This window comes from Berghia stephanieae, chromosome 9, assembly GCF_034508935.2.
Source record: "Berghia stephanieae isolate SIO BIC M18660-M18661 chromosome 9, UCSD_Bste_1.3, whole genome shotgun sequence".
Classification (NCBI taxonomy): Eukaryota; Metazoa; Mollusca; class Gastropoda; order Nudibranchia; family Aeolidiidae; genus Berghia; species Berghia stephanieae.
The window spans coordinates 8905591-8924600 of NC_088368.1; the positions used below are offsets into that span (position 1 = coordinate 8905591).

Consider the following 19010-nt stretch of genomic DNA (forward strand, 5'->3'; position numbering starts at 1 on the left):
GAAAGCGAGTGTCACACCACAAGACCACATAGCCGCACTAACACAATTTATTGACTTTGCTCTGAGAAGGGAGTATTCGCTTATCCAGACAACTATATTATTCTATTATCAACTCTCAAAGGAAAGAAGCTCCTATTTGTGGGGGTTTTCTTATTTTTATTATCTTTTTTTTTGTCTTTTCTTTTCTTTTTTTTTGGTTTTGGTTTTGTTTCACCAGACAATAAACAACTAAACAAGCATCTCTTCAGATACCTCACAGCTGTGAGGCTTTTTGACCTTCTGAAGGTATTTTAAATTATTAATGTTTGAAGTAACATTTTTATTAGCCAAAATGTAATTTTTTAAATAGATAAATAAAATAAATAAAAATTCCCTTTATTCATCCCATAGGGGGAACGCTGTCTCTAGGGTCCATTCGTAGGGAAAACTTGAGTAACCCAGGCGGCAGCCGCATGGGCACGTCCAGCAATTGAGTAGGGCGAGTTACTGCCAGGCCACGCAGCCGCGGGGAACCGACTCTAGTCCATTCGTACGAAGCAAAGACGAGTAACCGTGGCACGCTTTATGGGAAACGTGGGATATAACGAACACTTATTTTCCCCCAGGGAGAGGGAAAAAAATGTATTATGTAAAAACAATATTAATAAATTTCAAACAATCTCCTTACAGGGTCCTTAACTCTCTCCTGACTAGCCATTTTCAGAGTTTCCCCAAAACGTCACACCCACCTAACACAAAAATATACTTTTCTTACTGAAACAAGTACAATCTGTACATAATATTGTTCAAATGTAAATGTTGCTGCTCGAAGCTCGAAGGAATAAATAACAATGTGAAATTGAATGTAAGCTTCAATTTAATTACGAAAACGGATCCGTTCTCGTAATTAAATTGAAACTTACATTCAATATCACCTTGTTATTTATAATATTGTTCCGCAAAATAAGCTGTACAACGCAGTGTCAAGTTTATATAGACTATAATAAAAAACATTCTTGAAATTTTGTTATGTTCAAAAGAAATCAGAATGGTAAAATTGTTTGTTAACGAATGTGACTATTTTCCTAAAGTTGGTTAGGAGACGAGTTAAATCACAAAACATTGTCGGAGCTTTTGTCTGTTAGCTAAAGGGTGTAATTAAAATGTCATTACGTTACTTACTTCCGTACATGACAAAAGATGATTCTAAAAACAATTTTGGTCAGAAAACTATAATTCAAATATCAAAAGAGTAATACAGCCACTATTTTGGCATCTCTCCACTGGTTGCCCATTGAAAAGCTCACATATTACAAAGCAGCGTGTCTTGTTTATAAGTGTTTGACTGGTATAGCACCAGTATATCTCACAGATCACGTGGTCATGTGTAAATTTGAAAATTGCACTTTAAGATCATGCCAATGTAATGACCAAACGAAAATTTCGGAAAAAAGATCAAGAACAAAAGTTGGTGATAGATCGTTTGCTTGTTTCGGCCCCAATATTTGCAATGAACTACCACGTGGTCTGAGGGAGTGCAAGTCTTTACCTGCCTTTAAACAGAATCTCAGACACATCTTTACTGTATTTGCTTTTATTGACGCTATGAATCCTTGATTTGGCACTGAATTAATTGCATTGCAATTCCCCCCCCCCCCAACTCAAAATTGATAATTTACATTGTAAAGTGCCCAGAGCTAGTGTTTTATACAAGAATGACGCGTTAAATGTGTTATATATTATTATTATTATTTTATTATTATTAATTATTATTATTATTATTATTATTATTATCATTATTCATCATTATTATTATTATTTATTTTTATTATATATTTATTATTATTTTTATTATATTATATAATTATATTTTATAAAGCGCTTGAGCACGTTAGATTTCGCTATATAAAAGCTCAGTTTTTTGTTTTTTATTATATTATTATATATTATTTTATATTTATTATTTTTTTTATATTATTTATTATTATTATTTATTTTAATTTTAATTTAAATTTATCATTTATTTAATTTTATTTTAAACTCTGTAGACCGATTTCTTTAGATTAGAAATTACTTCTTTTACGTCTCAGCTTTAAAACGTTAAGAAAACTAGTCGGAATTCATTGTAGATTTATTATGTTTTATTATGTTTTTTGGCTGACACCCAACACACCGTCATCTGTCGTAGAAATCGACAACTATTCTCTACAATGGACCGATAAAGACTGTTCGAACAAAAAACGGGGTGGTGGCGTGGGCGTGTACGTAAACAATAATTGGTGTCGCCCCAATTTTCTTAATAATATCTCGTAAATTTCGAATAACAACATTGACCTTTTGACTGTGGGTGTGTACGGCCATATCACTTACCTAGAGAATTTTCTAAAGTCAACATCATGACAGTTTTCATCCCCCCCCCCCCCCCCCAAGTGCCATGGAAACTCTGATCAGCCATGTGGAAAATGAAAAAAGCAAATCGCATGACCGTGTTTTTATTGTGACTTGCAATAATATAATAATTCCTGGTCTCTCACTATTCGTTCAATACTTTACTCGTGACAAATCGACCCTCGACCTATTTTTCGGTGATGTTGACAAGTCCTTTCAATGTTTTCCAAGAGCTCTACTTGGTTCGTCCGTAGCCATCGCTTACTTAACGATGGCTACGGTTCGTCGGACCACAATAGATAGTATGCAGATGACGTCACTCAGCCCTTTGTTATTGTTTTTACCATCCGCGTTTGTGAGTTGTTCTCACTAAACTGTATTAACCAGACTATAAAAGTTCATGGTTAGAGTTTGTGTGTTGGTCCGTTATACTTCCGGATGGCAATGTTGTGAACTCCTTGGCCAAGCGCATTCTATCTATATGCTGTTCTTATTACCTATAGATAGAATGCGCTTGGCCAAGGAGTTCACAACATTGCCATCCGGAAGTATAACGGACCAACACACAAACTCTGTGTAACCATGAACTTTTATAGTCTGGTTAATACATTTTAGTGAGAACAACTCACAAACGCGGATGTCAAAAACAATAACAAAGGCCTGAGTGACGTCATCTGCATACTATCTATTGATAGAACGAAGATGTCGTCACTATGGTCTTTGTTATTGTTTTTTTTTGCCATCCACGTTTATGAGTAATTCTCACTAAACTGTATCATCCAGACTACAAAAGTTTATGGTTATATGGTTTTGTGTGTTGGTCCGTTTTACTTCCGGATCGCAATGTTGTGAGCTTCTTAGCCAAGCGCACACTATCTATATGGCTCTGCCTCAAAGCCTGTGGTGAAGTGAATACGAAATTGAACAGACTAAAAAATACTGATAGAGTGTATGAATGATGAATGCGAGGATTAATTTAGTGAGTGTGAGACAAAGTATATGTTTTCTAGACTGAAAGAAAGGCTGGCGGATGGACCGTACGGTATAAAAGGTAAAATTTTGAAAACCTGTGCAGAACAATTATATTATTTATATTTTTAATATAATATGTCTTTTTCGTGCTCTTCCGTCCCTAGTATTTAGAAATCTTCAGAAATTATTTCTGTCCCCAAAAAAGACCAAAAAAAATCAATGAATGATCTGAGACATGTCGATCTCACATCAATTGTCATGAAATGTTTTGACAAACTTATTTTGTTAAGAATCAATAATCATGTTGGACCTCTTTTAGACCCTTCTCAATTTGCCCACCAAAGTAAGCGCAGTGTAGAAGATGCTATCCTTGTTTTTACAAATAATATTACAAACATTTAGACACGCATAAAAGCTACTGCAAAATTCTTTTTGTTGATTTTTCGTCAGCCTTTAATACCATTCAGCCCCATCGCCTTGCTCATAAACTTTTTACTTTTAAAATAAATCCTTCTATATCATCTCCTGGGTGCTAGACTTCATCACAAAAAATATAATATATACAAGTAAGAGATGTCTCCAATAACATAACTATAAATAGTGGTGCTCCGCAGGGCTGGGTAATCTCTCCCATGCTTTTTTATACCTTATACAAACGACTGTAAAAGCTCAGATGCGACAATAACCACCTTGAACTGAATGTAAGTAAGACTACAGAATAAATTATAGACTTTAGAAAAGATAAGAATACCAAAGACCATATCACGATTAAAAATTAATAGTAGAGCAAGTAGTAGAATACAAATGTCTAGGAGTCACCATGGACAAATTACGGTGGGACATACAATCAAATGTTTTCTGGCAAAATTTTTATAAAATGTGTTTTTTTTTTTCAATTTTCGACAGTTTAGATTTAAAGTGATGTGATCGATTTTAATCGTCTCTTCACGTTCAAAGTCTTACTCGGAACTTAACACTCAACAGAAGGGACACGATTTTTTTAAAAAGCCTCGAAGAGTTATTAGAAGGAAATGGAATTGGAATTGTCTCAATTCAATTAAACTAAAATTATGTGTAATAGCAATGTGTGCTCATAATAAATCAAATAAATCAAATAAATAAAATTCCTTTTTATTAATCTCATAAATAAAATTCCCTTTATTAATCTGAAAAGGAAAATTTGTTTCTAGGTTCTATTCCTAGGAATGACTGGAATAACCCAGTGTGAGAGGCAGTGCAGCGCCGCAAATTAAGTTAGGGCGAGGTGACTTGCTCAAGGACACGCAGCGCAGCGACGGGTGATCGAACTCAGTACCTTTCGGGTACGAAGCAAAGACCGTAGCGCCGAGCCAAGCTTTATGGGAAACGTGGGGTAAAACGGAACACTGCCCCCCCCCCCCCCCCAAGACAATTATATGAGGAGATAAAAGCGCTATGTAACAACAATATTATTAGTATTCAACAATTAATGATTACAACTTATCTTCAACAATTCTTACATCGTCCTTAAATCACAAACATTGTCGTAGCTTTTGTCTGTAATGATAGGTTTGCTAAAGGGTGTAATTAAAATGTCTATACGTTACTTACGTCCGTACATGACAAAAGATAATCTAAAAACAATTTTGGCTAGAAAACTATAATTCAAATATCAAAAGAGTAATACAACCACTATTTTGGTGTTTTTTAAAAACTCTGTAGACTCGAGATTTCTTTAGATTAAAAATTGACTTCTTTTAAGTCTCAGCTTTAAAATGGTAAGAAAATTAGTCGGAATTCATTGTAAATTTGTTATATTTTAATAAAAAGTTTTCTGGCCAAATCTAAACAAAAATGTTATTTTTTCAGTTTTTGACAGTTTAGAATTAAAGTGATGTAATCGATTTTAATCTTCTCTTGACATTCAAGTCTTTATCGGAGCTTAGCAATCAACAGAAGGGACGCGAGAAAAAAAATTGGAATTGTCTCAATTCAACTGAATCAAAATCTGTATGTAACGTCAGCGTGTGCTTACAATGCCATATAACCCCTATATACAAAATTATTTTATTGATAGATTTCAATAATAAAGTTCTTGTCAGATTTCGACATCTTGTTTACAACACAACCAAGCATAACATAACATAATATGATAATATAACATAACATAACATGGCTAAAGGCATTAAATAGGATTGTCTTTGATTTGACTAATGCTAAGTGGTCTAGTCAATGGATCATGAAACAAATATTATTAAACCAGAAACATTACTGGTCATATCAAAATATTAGATAATACATCTTGTATAGACAACTCTGTATTAAATGTCCATCAGTATTACTCTCAAACCAACGAAATATATTGTCCATTACAATAATGATAAATCAGACCCATAATTGGATTCAGCAGTCTGATGTCACGCCGCCCGACAACGGCGGCCATCTTGGCTCTAAACAAAGAAAATCATTACTTTTTATTCTTCATGCTGGCTAGAACTTTTCATATGTCTTGTGATCAGAATGTGTAAAAGTCAAAACATGATCAAATTTACGTGTTTTTTTTTTTCCTCTGGATACGCTTTTATGCTCGCCTGAGAAATAATTCATACGGGCGTCCACCATTGTTCCGATAGTTTAGAGTCAGTGTTACTAAGTTACCATGCGACATTAGGAAGGAAGTGACGTTACGACTGTTGAAGAGTATTACGTTAGGTTAAAATAAATAATAATAGAATAAATACAAATTTTTACATTAAGTTTTACTGAGAGGTCTTATTTTTTAAAAATGTTTCCAATTTTTTTAGGGTTCCATCCCATTCATCACGGCGTCATACCGCTTTGACACGGTTGGTCCCATATTATATTATTGGAATGGCCTTTCCTTTTGTAATATAAAGTGATAACATAGTTGTTTATTTGAGTAACTCTCTTCATCTGACAATAAAAAGGTAGTTAGACTATGTGGTCTAGTGGTTTTGACTAGACGCTCGCTTCCGGGTCGGGACCCCTTAAATTACATGCTGAGTAGAATAACGATTTATTTAAAGTTCTGGGGCAAACTTTTCCAATCTGTAACTCTTGACTTCATAACAAGACGGAACTATCCGAGGTCTCGAGAACGAACTCCATGACTCCACGTAGATTCAAACTCGCGACTTACTGATTTTGTGAGTCACGCCGCGCGCGTTTTTTTGCCAATAGTGCCGTACTAACTCTGGAAAAAAACAACAACACATATTTAGAAATTTGGCCAGAACACTCGTCCTTCAAATATCGATCGATTTAAATGACCCTCGTCTTAGCAAAAACTTTCAAACCTGGGACTTCGCGAAGTCCCAGGTTTGACAGTATTTTGCCAAGATGAGGGCCATTTAAATCGATCGATTTTTGAAGGACGAGTTTTCTGGCCAAATTTTAAAATATGGGTTTTTTTCCCAGAGTGCGGCAGAATAATAGTCATTTGCATCTTTGCCAGTTAACCGTGGTACTCTGGAAAAAGTCGTATTTAAAAATTTGGCCAGAAAAGTCGTCCTTCAAATATCGATGGATTTAAATAGCCCTCATCTTGGCAAAACCCCTCAATCCCGGGACTTCGCGGCTATGTGGTCAAGTGGTATGACACTCGAGTTCGGATTGGAAGGTCCAGAGTTGGAGCCTCGCTCGACGCATAGTTGATCGACTCATTGGAAAAGGCTTTTTACTCACATTCTATCACAGTACTCAGGTGTTAAATGAGTACCTGGCCATGACAGCGTTGTTTCTGTCGGGAAAAAAAATTGTAATATCGCCTAACAGGCGTCTTGTCTCGTTCTACATGTTAAATGTTGCTGTTGGTCAAGAAACCCTTTTAAATCGCTTTGAGCACATTAAGTGGATATTGCGCTATATAAAAGCTCATGATTATTTTTTCGCGAAGTCCCAGGTTTGAGAGTCTTTTCCAAGATGAGTGTCAATTAAATTGGTCGACATTTATAAAGAATGAGTTTTCACATTTCTGGCCAAATTATTAAATACGAGTTGGTTTTTGTTCTTCAGAAAAACGGCAAAGAACTTGCTAAGTACTTCGTCATTGAAGTTCTTACCACATGAGAGACGGAAATGTAAATGGTTTGTTTCCTGTGACTAATTTATCTCCGATGTACTCTCGACCTCTCGCCGTGTCATTGAGCTAATAAAATAATTGAGCTTTTATAAATAGCGCCACTAAACGTACTCAAAGGGACTTTACATAGGGTCCATGGCCAACATTAAGACGAAACATGTAGAGCGAGACATGACGCCAGTTAGGCGATAATACAATTTTTTTTCCGACAGAGACAACGCTGTTAACGGCCGGGTACTCGTTTTAGACCCCGAATACGGTGGGAGAATGTGAATAAAGAGTCTTTTCCAAGCACTCAACTATGCGCCGAGCTAGGCTCGAACCCAGGACCTTCCGATCCGAAAGCGAGTGTCATACCACACGACCACATAGCCGCACAAGACTACATAGTAATCGGCTCTATATGATGATGATGATTTTGTCCTGCCATACACTGACAATGCACTTATTTTACATTTTGGCCAGGAAAGACTGGAATAACCCAGGCGGCAGCCGCAGTGCAGCGCCGCAATTTGAGTTAGGGCGAGGTGACGTGCTCAAGGCCACACAACGCAGAAGCGGTGAGTGATCGAACTCGGCACCTTTCGGGTACGAAGCAAAGATCGTACCGCTGAGCCACGCTACCCCTAATATTATAAGAAGACTATCTTCTTGTTAAAACTTCTTAAACATAGAACTTCAAAGATGTTTCGGGGTTTAAACGTTTCGATAAGATGGATGATGGTCTTTTAATTCACGCTTATTTAAAGTGATCATTTCTGGACAAAGTGTGACCCACCTTGTCCATCTGGTATTGTGTAGGATTAAAAGAACTAGATAAAGACGATTGAATTCATTGTTAAAATTAATCGGGATTTGGGACATTCCATTTTTTGACGATTAGGAAATAATATTTATTCTAATCAATGAAGTCATTTATTTTGACTCAAATTTCATGAGTATAATATTGTTGATGAAGCGCTTGTTTGTGGTGAAAAATCGTTGTATATTAGCCTGGGTACATAACTCTCCACCGTGTTATTTCCAATTCCAATGCGTTGATAACATTCAGTTTTACCCACTTAACTGTCGCCCTCTGGAAAAACCCGTATTAAAAAGTTTTCCAGAAAACTCGTCCTTCAAAAACCGATCTATTTAAATGACCCTCATCTTGGCAAAATCTCTCAAACCTGGGACTTCGCGAAGTCCCAGGTTTGAGAGTTTTTGCCAAGATAAGGTCATTTGAATAGATCGATATTTGAATGAAGAGTTTTCTGGGCAAATTTTTAAATTCGTGTTTTTCCAGATTACGGCAGAGTTAAGTGGTTGATAACCCTTACGTTCACCACGATATAGTTTGTGGACGATTTGATACATATGAATGATTAAAAGTCTTTTGTCGGTGTATCGAAGTGGCATTCAATCGTAAGGATGGACTTGAAAATATTATAATTATAATAATATGCGTTATAAACTATTTTATATTATGGTACTTGACGTAAAAATAATTTAAAAAACGATAGTAAATATCATTAGAACTTAAGATAAAATTATGGCGTAAGTTTCTCATGAATGGTTTCTCCTCTTTTTTCTTTTATGCTGTTTATTTGGTGTTTTTATAAATTTCAATGATGTTTTTGTGCGGCTATGGGGTTTTGTGATATGGTACTCGTTTTCGGATCGGAAGGTCCTTGGTCGATCCTCACTCGGCGCTTAGTTGATTCCTTGGAAAAGGCTCTTTACTCACATTCTCTCACTGTACATAGGTGTAAAATAAGTACCTGGCCGTTATCAGCGTTGTCTCAGTCGGAAAAAAATTGTAATACCGCCTAAAAGACGTATTGTCTCGTTCTACATGTTATGTGTTGTTGTTGGTCAGGGACCTTTTGTAAAGCGCTTTTATTGAGCACATTCAGTGGATATTGCTTTATATAAAAGTACACGTTTTTTTCTTCTTACTGGTCACATGTTGAGCTGTTGTTGATTATTCATAATCATGTTTACTTTATGAAGTATTCCTCTTCAAACATTTTGAGGTCACAGCCAACGCTTATATATAAATAATTCTATACTATTAATAACTATTACAAAGTATGTTTTGAATCGTTCGTGGGCTGTTTTATGTGCTCTGTGCTAAAACTATTTAATACATAATTGTGCGATTCAGAGCAAATGTGATGAGTTAGCACTGTTTTTCTGTTTATCAACTATAACTCATTAATGACTATATTGATTACAGCGTCAGCCAAATTTATTTTAAGATAAGAAAGAAGTATAGTAAAAGCAACATGTAAAAAAAATCCAGAGTTTTTCACATGACTAGTTGTGTAATTGCAATATAAAAGCCTAGGCATGTCCATTTGTTCTCACCACACTCACAGTCACGATTATCTTCGAATCACCGAGTTGCGACTTAATGACAAGACATTTATTACGATTAAAATTATCCCCACAAAATAAAGAGATAAATAATACTAAAGCCAATACATAAATATACGAGACAGTCATACACAAAAATGTCCACAAAACAACGTAATCTTGCTCACACATTTACTTACTCACTCACTCACTCACTGACTCACTCACTCGTTGTGTGGGCGGGGTTTTGGGGGGGGGGGGAGGGGGTTGCGAGATCAACCTACACCAATAGTCTTCAACAGTCGTAATGTCACTTCCTTCCTAATGACGTATGGTAACTTAGTAACACTGGCTCTAAACTATCGGAACAATGGCGGACGCCGTATGAAATATTACCCCGGCGAGCTTAAACGCGTATCCAGAGGAAAAAAACCCCATCAATTTGATCATGTATTGACTTTTACACATTCTGATCACAAGGCATATGAAAAGGGAATGAAAAGTTCTAGCCAGCATGAAGAATAAAAAGCAATGATTTTCTTTGTTTAGAACCAAGATGGCCGCCGTTGCCGGGCGCGTGACATCAGACTATTGAATCCAATTGGTGCCACTTATCTCGTTCATTGGTCTTCTCTGTCATCTCGTATAAATGCCAATGAATGCAAACTTGTCCATTTCTTGATGTCTCCTTGAAAAAAGCCGATGAGCAAGTTTAGTAGAGATCGTGGTATATATATTAGATAGTTCGAAGATGACGTCACTCAGGTCTTTGTTATTGTTTTTTGCCATCCGCGTTTATGAGTAATGCTCACTGAACTGTATTAACCTGACTATAAACGTTCATGGATACACACAGTTTTGTGTGTTGGTCCGTTATACTTCCGGATGGCAATGTTGTGAACTCCTTGGCCAAGCGCATTCTAGAATGCGCTTGGCCAAGGAGTTCACAACATTGCCATCCGGAAGTATAACGGACCAACACACAAACTCTGTGTAAACATGAACTTTTATAGTCTGGTTAATACAGTTTAGTGAGAACAACTCACAAACGCGGATGGCAAAAACAATAACAAAGGCCTGAGTGACGTCATCTGCATACTATCTATAGGTTCAAGTAATAGCACATTTTGTGGAGATCGTGATTTATACAAGCACACGTAAAAGCTCACGTACAATGCTATACACAATCATATTATAGATAGTATGCGCTTGGCTAAGAAGCTCATAACATTGCCATCCGGAAGTATAACGGACCAACACACAAAACTATGTGTAACCATGAACTTTTATAGTCTGGTTAATACACTAAAGTGAGAATCACTCACAAAAGCGGATGGCAAAATACAATCACAAAGGCTTGAGTGACGTCAACTGCATACTATCTATAGAAGGTTCTATCTCATATCATGTTTTAGTCATAATCATAAGCAATCACCGTGTGTGTGTGTGTGTGTGTGTGTGTGTGTGTGTGTGTATGACTCAAAGTAGAATGAATTAGAAGCCTTTGTATTGGAGGGTGGGGAAGAATGACAAATAACTTTATTAAAAGACGTCTAATTTTGTGTTGTTACATTGGCATGTATTAATAACCAATAGTCTCAAAACGGTGTAACCAGGTGAATAGAACATTTTAATTTAACATAATATATAAAATTTGAGTTAAAATACCGTCACTAATGAGTGTCAGTGAATCAGCATTTTTAGATATAAAATAACTAAAATTACTTAAAGTCTGATCAATCATTACTTGAGGAAAATAATTGATGTGATTGGGGAAATGTATAGGGACAAGCACTATCCCCTGAGGTACTCCCTCAGATGATAAGAGATGTATTTAATTTAGAGATCTAATCTTTGTCCCAAGAGAATGTCAAAACTGCGGCTGTTACTTTTTAAAAGTGCTTTTTCAATTATTATGATTATTTGACTAGTATTTTATTCGAAGCGGTTTTCGTGTATTAATCAAAAAGATAAATAAATAGATAAGGAGAAATTTGTCTTTTGAGGGTCTACCCTAAGGGAAAACTCGACTAACCCAGGAGTCAGCCGCAGTGCAGTTGGCGGGTAATCTAACTCGATACCTTGCAGGTACCATGCACATACCACAGCGCTGAGCCACTCTACCCAAAATTATCTGTCAAACTAATCCCATCACCTTCGATATTCAATTTCATGACCTGGCAGGGCCCCTAACTAAGAAAAAATCCACCATTGCAATATAGCATCCTGCAGTTTTGGCATTCTTAGAGAACCAGCAATACATAATATATTATTTTAAATATTAGGTTTCGGATCAGAATTGTGCCGTACACCCAAATTAAAATTTTTGCCAACAGACAGACACAGACATCCTTGCTAATCTAAAGGTTATAAAACTATTTATACAGACTGATAGACGAGTAATTTGCAAACCTTTATGAAATTAAAGTTAATTCTATCATCCGTTGACTTAAATGATTATTTAAAAATCTGATGGGGAATAATAATCGGTCATCTAATGTTGTGAGTCTCAATCTGGTCGTCCGGTTGCCAGATTCATTTGCGCGCGTCAACTGACTTAATTACCGTGCCGATTTTGAGCGTTGATGGCTCTAAAGATTCGTCTCGATCTATTTTAATTTCCACAATACAGTAATACCTAAAATAATCAAAATAGACGAACGCCTTTATTTCCCCCTCACATATTGCGAGTTATCCACTAGGATTTGAAATAAAAATTGATAGGTTCACAATTTGGCTGCACGACTAAAACAGACTAAGTTTCTCCGGTATTAATTAATAAATGAAATTAGGCGTAAAATGCTTTTATCACGGTCAGATCGTGTTGTTGACAATCTGTTTTTTTTTTTTTTAATCGAGGTAATCTTGGAAGCAGAATTCGAATCATATGATTTTGTTTCTTACAATGACTAAGCCAATGCAATGAGTTCTAATATTGGCAATTTCTTAAACCAGTCCTATTTTAAAACCCAATTGTTGTCTTGTGACGTATACAGGCGTGTTCAGATCTTCCTTGAGCCTTGACAACAATACAAAGCAATAATGCCATGACGTCAATGACACTTTCACCAAAGGTCATTTGTGACTCAACAGCTCAAAACGGTATAATGTCGAGATGAACCAGATGCTAAAGAATGAATTTATAACCACGCGTATGAAACTGTGGGTTACTTTATTGTCGTTATCAAATTGTGGTGAATAAATAATATTTCTGGCATACCACAAAACGCCAAGTTCGCTTTTCTCATCGTTTAATTCCTAATAATATGTACCTAGATATCAATTGAATTTCTCAATCCGACTACGAATATTTAAGGTTACATATGGATTTCTGGTTTATGGCGGGTAGAACTTGTGAGTATTTTAACCACACGCATACAAATTTGTGTAATTCGTTTAGTCTAGCAATAACTGTCATTGTTTGCTGAATAATGGGTGTTCGGACAATCCAAATCATTGGGGGTTAAAGGATAAGGGGCGTGGTTATTTTCTCTCCACTTGGGAGTCTATTCTTTGACAATCCGAATATTGATAAGATATCTGGCAAGGAAGGGCGTCAGTTGCTTGTTGTCTGGTGTTATGAATCATACCTTGTCTAAAATAAGTCTATATTCTTCTTCTTTAATAAAATCATGTTTTGCTCACATGCCCTTACAGAGAGAACGTCAACATAGCATTGCGCATGCGTCTCTCTTATCAACTGAGGATATCTATCGTTTGATTAATGAGATATCACTTTTAAAATGCTACATACTTTTATAAAATAACAATATAACCAATATACTTATTTTGATGAAAAGTTCACAGTGCACTTGTTTAATCGTTTATCAGCCATTGTTTAGTCTGAGTTACCGAACCATGAAATCGGAGATTACACGGAGGGTAATTTTAATCTTGGGTGCATTCCTTATTATTTTTCATTCTTTGCAGCAAATCACTGTGAATAATTCATCAAAATAATTTTTTAAAGTTATATTCTTATTTCATAAATGTATGTATAATAACATTTTGAAAGTGATATCTCATTCAAAAACGAACGATTTCCTCAGTTGATAAAAGAGACGCATGCACAATGCTATGTTGACGTTCTCTCTGTAAGGGCATGAGTTTTTTGACAAACACGATATATTAAAACAAAACAAAACTGGTACCCCATGTCCACGTGGTGTTACTAAAAATACTCGTAGTTATCCGAAAAGAGTCTGTATTGGTTAAAGCCATTAAAAAACCGCAATGCAAATAGGCTTCAACAGTCTTGACGTCACTTCCCTCGTAATGACCCATAGTAACTTAGTAACTGGTTCTAAACTATCAGAACAATGGCGGACGCCCTTATGAAATACTTCTCCGACGAGCATAAAAGTGTATCCAGAGGATAAAAACATTATAAATATGATCATGTTTTGACTTTTATACATTCTCATCACATGACATGTGAAAAAGTTCTAGCCAGCAAAAAAGAATACAAAGTACCGATTGTCTTTGTTTAGAACCAAGCTGCTCGTTGTTGGGAGGACGTGACATCAGACTTTTGATTCCTATTACGACCTTACGAATGAGATGAGTGACTTATCACTACAACATTATTCATTAACCCATATCACGTGTCAAGGGTTGACGTGTGCTCAGATTGAGAACTTTTAAATCTCAAAGGTCATAATAAGTATCTTTTCGGAAAACCTGTTGGTTTACAATCTTAGCATTGTTTTACCCACATAACTAATATTCTAATCGTCAAGTGTAACTTGATACTACTTGAAATTGTAGCAGTATATAACAATATTATATTATGACCGTTGTATGATACAAGACAGCGTGATTTTGATGGAGTACCCAACCCTTTCCTGCTAAAATTTTATAATACCTACTATTTTAAATTTCTGCCTTATAATAGTGATTTCACCGTCGTGTTTTGAGAGAGGACACCCAAAATACATTGGAAGCGAAAGGATATTATCATTTGAAGTAAATTACAATTCACACACGAAAGGGAAGGAAAGAATGATTTATTTATAGGCTAATAGACTATCTATATTTATTCTTGCCTCGTTAGAATTTGTATATATATATCAATTAAAGACATGTGAACAAGAGCCAAAGGATTATATAACTATAAACAGCACTGTTGTGTTCTAACTTATAAATAAAGAATATTATCTACAATGAAAGTGACTGATACTTATTAAAAGGAAATAGAAGTTTATACCTAATTCATTCATGTCGAATTCAATGTAATTTATTATGCATTGTACACCCGTGTGAAAGACGTACCAGAACCAAACTTGTGTATGTCTATATAGTTATAAATAACAACTTTCTATCAAAATGTTTCTCAACTTAACAATAGAAACGACCACAATTGACGATACATTCAGCACTATGGCGTTTTCAGAACTGAATGACAGCAGTACCGATTCACTCCAGGATAGTCAGAGGGATATTTCAAGTTATCTCGATAAACTCAATCAGGAGTTTACAAAGTTAGTTCTTTTAGCCATTGTCTACCTGGTGATTCTAATGGTGATTGGTATCATAGGGAACGGCCTGGTTCTATACGTTTACACTTACAAGACGAAGACTGGAACCATCACAAGGTATATCCAAGCCCTGGCTGTCTTCGACCTGCTCAGCTGTTGTTTCGCTATGCCAGGTTAGTCGTGACATTGGTTGTATTGTAATCATTGTTATAAGAGTTAAAATTAAAATCATTTTCTTAACAATCATCATCATCATCATCATCATCATCATCATCATCATCATCATCATCATCATCATCATCATCATCATCATCATCATCATCATTGTTTTCTTATAATATGTTTAGCAAATTGAATTTTTCTAACACAACGGCTCCGAAACCACTGGACCAATCGTGACAATTTTTTTCACGGTGCTTTCAATTGACATGAATAGCATTTGTTTTGAGATTTATTAGACATCGTGGTGATTTTATCCAACAATCCCATCGAAAATACGTCCTCATTTTTTGCACTAGGGTTGTCTGTGAACCTTCCGCTTACGAAGTATGACAATGAGTTGGGAGTAATTGCATTAAAATGTATATGAACCATTTTCAGTTCCTAGCATTGGGCAAGAAATAAGTGAGCAAAATATATTCGATATTAAATGCAAACAATATCTCTCTGTGCCCAAAATAAAAATCTCCGTGGAGTTCTATAACGAAGTCGAAAAATAGAAACTGAGTTCAAATTTTATTTACTTATTCACTCATACATTTTGAGTTAATAGACTTGCTATCACGTTCTTTGAACGGACAGCTATGCTAGATTCATGATAATCTCATAATTCTTTCGTCCTGTAATCATAAACAGATGAAATATATTTTAACAACAGAATTCACATGACATGTTTATCACCAGTCAGAAGTAAAAAAATATTTTATCTATTACTGATAGATAAATCTCAACACGATAAATCTCTCAGTGAAATTTAGAAGACGGAAAAGGAAATATCATTTACACATCCTTTTGGATGAAGTTTTTAATGATAATTTCATTTGATATGTTTTGGAAAACTGAATCGATTTCTATAAGTTAAAACAAAGACAAACGATATTGAGTATGATTAATGATTGAACAGGTGACAGTGAAGTACTACATGACTCTACTTGTTCAACCATCGGAAGAGTTTAACATCAGAACTGTAATAAATGTACTCAAAATGGGACAGGGGAAATTTAGTCGTGTTTCGATCATAGTGAGACAAAATCCTCCCGTCTATGAAGACAGTATACTTGGAACTCGTCACAAAAATGGTCAAGTCGGATTCTTGGCCGGGTCTCAGGAAAGCGTCGGTTGGAAAGACAAGACGAGGTCCCAACCAATCTTCTTTCAGTTTATCATAATTGTCCAAAATTATTTGATTTCTGTAAGCCGCTGTATTGAATCGTGTTTGAATTGTGAAACTGACCTCCGGGTGAGGTGCACCCCAATAATCGCCGTCTAGGAATGCAATACGTGCTTTTTTCATTTTTGGTACCACTTTTATATGGAATACCATTCCGTCTTTTAGTCCTCCAGGAATATGAAGAAAACTATAAGTATTTCGGGACAGAGTCGATACAAATGAGTGTGTGTAGGGCATAAAATTTCCCACTTCGTCAATGTCACTACTGGGGGCCATTTGAATTTGCGCAATATCAGATGATGTTAAACGATAACAAAAGTTGCAGTAATGACTAAATACTTTTCCTCCATCACGTTCTATAACAAGCCCTTGGCATTTAAAACCGATACAATTTTGAACAAGAACACAATTCATAGCACAAGACACTCCAGTAACATTTTGATATATAACGCTTCCACAAACTTTGAAATTTGGCTCCAGATCAAATTTAGTTATATGTTCAGGCAAAGATTCCGTTTGAAGAAAAAACGTTATGAATAAAGTTAAAGGGATGTTACAATGACCACCCGCCATGTTGATATGCATTCCTATGCAACATGAAATTTAAATTGCATAGTTCATCAAGTCGTCATTGTATTGACTAAGAGCACATACATGTTTGTGAAAAGTCTTGCTATTTCTCTGTTTTGTCTTCTTACTGATTTCTCTCCAATTAAGTATTACATACGAACTTTTATATCATAGAATATGCAAATTTTAAAAACATAATTATCACCACTAGATTTGGAAGATACTAAAATTTTGTATTTTTACCAACTTATATATCAACTGGTAATTATTCTAGAGTATATTATAATTTTGTCCACAGTATTTAATGATATGCGAGTAGAGACATAGTGATTTAAGATGTCCTCAAAACGTTTCACAGACTGTCCACCTTTGGTGCTTTTTCCATTCGCCTTTATCTTATCTATCAAAATGCTTTCCATATTTTCGATTATACCGCACTTTGATTGGTTAGCAAAAGCAAAAGTAGGAAAATGTGTTCAGTATTGATTTCTCTTGTGAAAACAATCTTTACCTTTAAAATGTTTCTCGTTGATAATTCTATTAATAATTAAGAATGTTTCAGATTCCAAAAGCGTACAAGTTTTAATCATCTTAAAAATATTTGATAAAAATACCCTACACTTTTTATCTTCTATGTGATGTCGTTATCTTTTAAAATGACACTTTGAGCTAGCTTGACTCTTGGAAAAATTTACAAGTCAAATATAAAATATGAAAGCAGCCCCAAAACTTGAAAATGTCCTGACTAAAATTTATTACTTTGTGTTTTCTCTAATTGCTCTCAGTTAAAGTAGCAAACAATTTGTTTAACTTTATTTGAATACATAAAATGAAAGAGAACATTCAATAAAAGCGTTTCCATGTTATCGGCGGGTTAACATTGTCACGTATGAATACAATCAATGTGTGACGTTATTAAATGCACATCCGTTTTGGTTGGCAAAGGAAAATAAATAATTGTTTTCAAAACGCCATCGTTTGGTGCGGTTAACCCTTTCCTTACCACCTACAGCAAAATCGTCACATTTGTTACGACACAATATACATTTTTTCTTATTCAGATTTATTTTGTATATCTCAATGAACTTTCTTTAATTAATAAGAACATAAAGTTGTTTTGTAGAAAGATTTTTTAAGTTTAAAAAAGCAATTTTACTGCTGGATAAGCCTGTCAGTTTTGGGAAAATACTGAAAATCATCGGTAAGGAGGGCGCTGGTGTAAGATAAAGATCTGAAAAAGTGTGTATGAAACAGTGCCGGGACACTACCATTAACCAATTACAATCAAATAAACAAATCCGTTCGAAAAATTGATCAATTCATTGACTGGCAAAATATCAATATTTAGTGCGAAGATCGTTATAAATATTGATTTCTATTTTTCAGTACAACTTTCAATTTGTCGTCAATGCAATCATCAGCAACTATTTTGAATATAGTATCAGCCGGAATGAAACCATTTGTAAAGTTTTCAATTGGAATATAGTTTGGATGCGTGTGTGTGTGTACGTGTGTGTATGTGTGTGTGTGTGTACGTGTGTGTATGTGTGTGTGTGTACGTGTGTGTATGTGTGTGTGTGTGTACGTGTGTGTATGTGTGTGTGTGTGTACGTGTGTGTATGTGTATGTACGTGTGTATGTGTACGTGTGTGCTTGCGAACCAATCATTTTAGTTCCATAAAGTTCATTTGGTGTAACGAAAGGCTTGTTGTAGTTTTACAAAGTGCATAAAGGTTGGCATGTTGTTCAAATGAACAACTACTGCTACTACTACTACTACTACTACTACTACTACTACTACTATACTACTACTGCT

At 35.3% G+C, this 19010-nt stretch overlaps 1 protein-coding gene across 1 annotated transcript in view; it reads left to right on the forward strand.

Annotated features, from left to right (window-relative positions):
• The first annotated feature begins 14449 nt into the window (after positions 1 to 14449).
• LOC144979627 (uncharacterized) overlaps positions 14450 to 19010 on the forward strand; it is a 28066-nt gene continuing 23505 nt past the window's right edge. Inside the window, exon 1 of the mRNA XM_078926431.1 lies at positions 14450 to 15407. Coding sequence (XP_078782557.1) covers positions 15083 to 15407 — 325 coding nt within the window. The 5' untranslated portion in view covers positions 14450 to 15082. The remainder of the gene's footprint in view (positions 15408 to 19010) is intronic.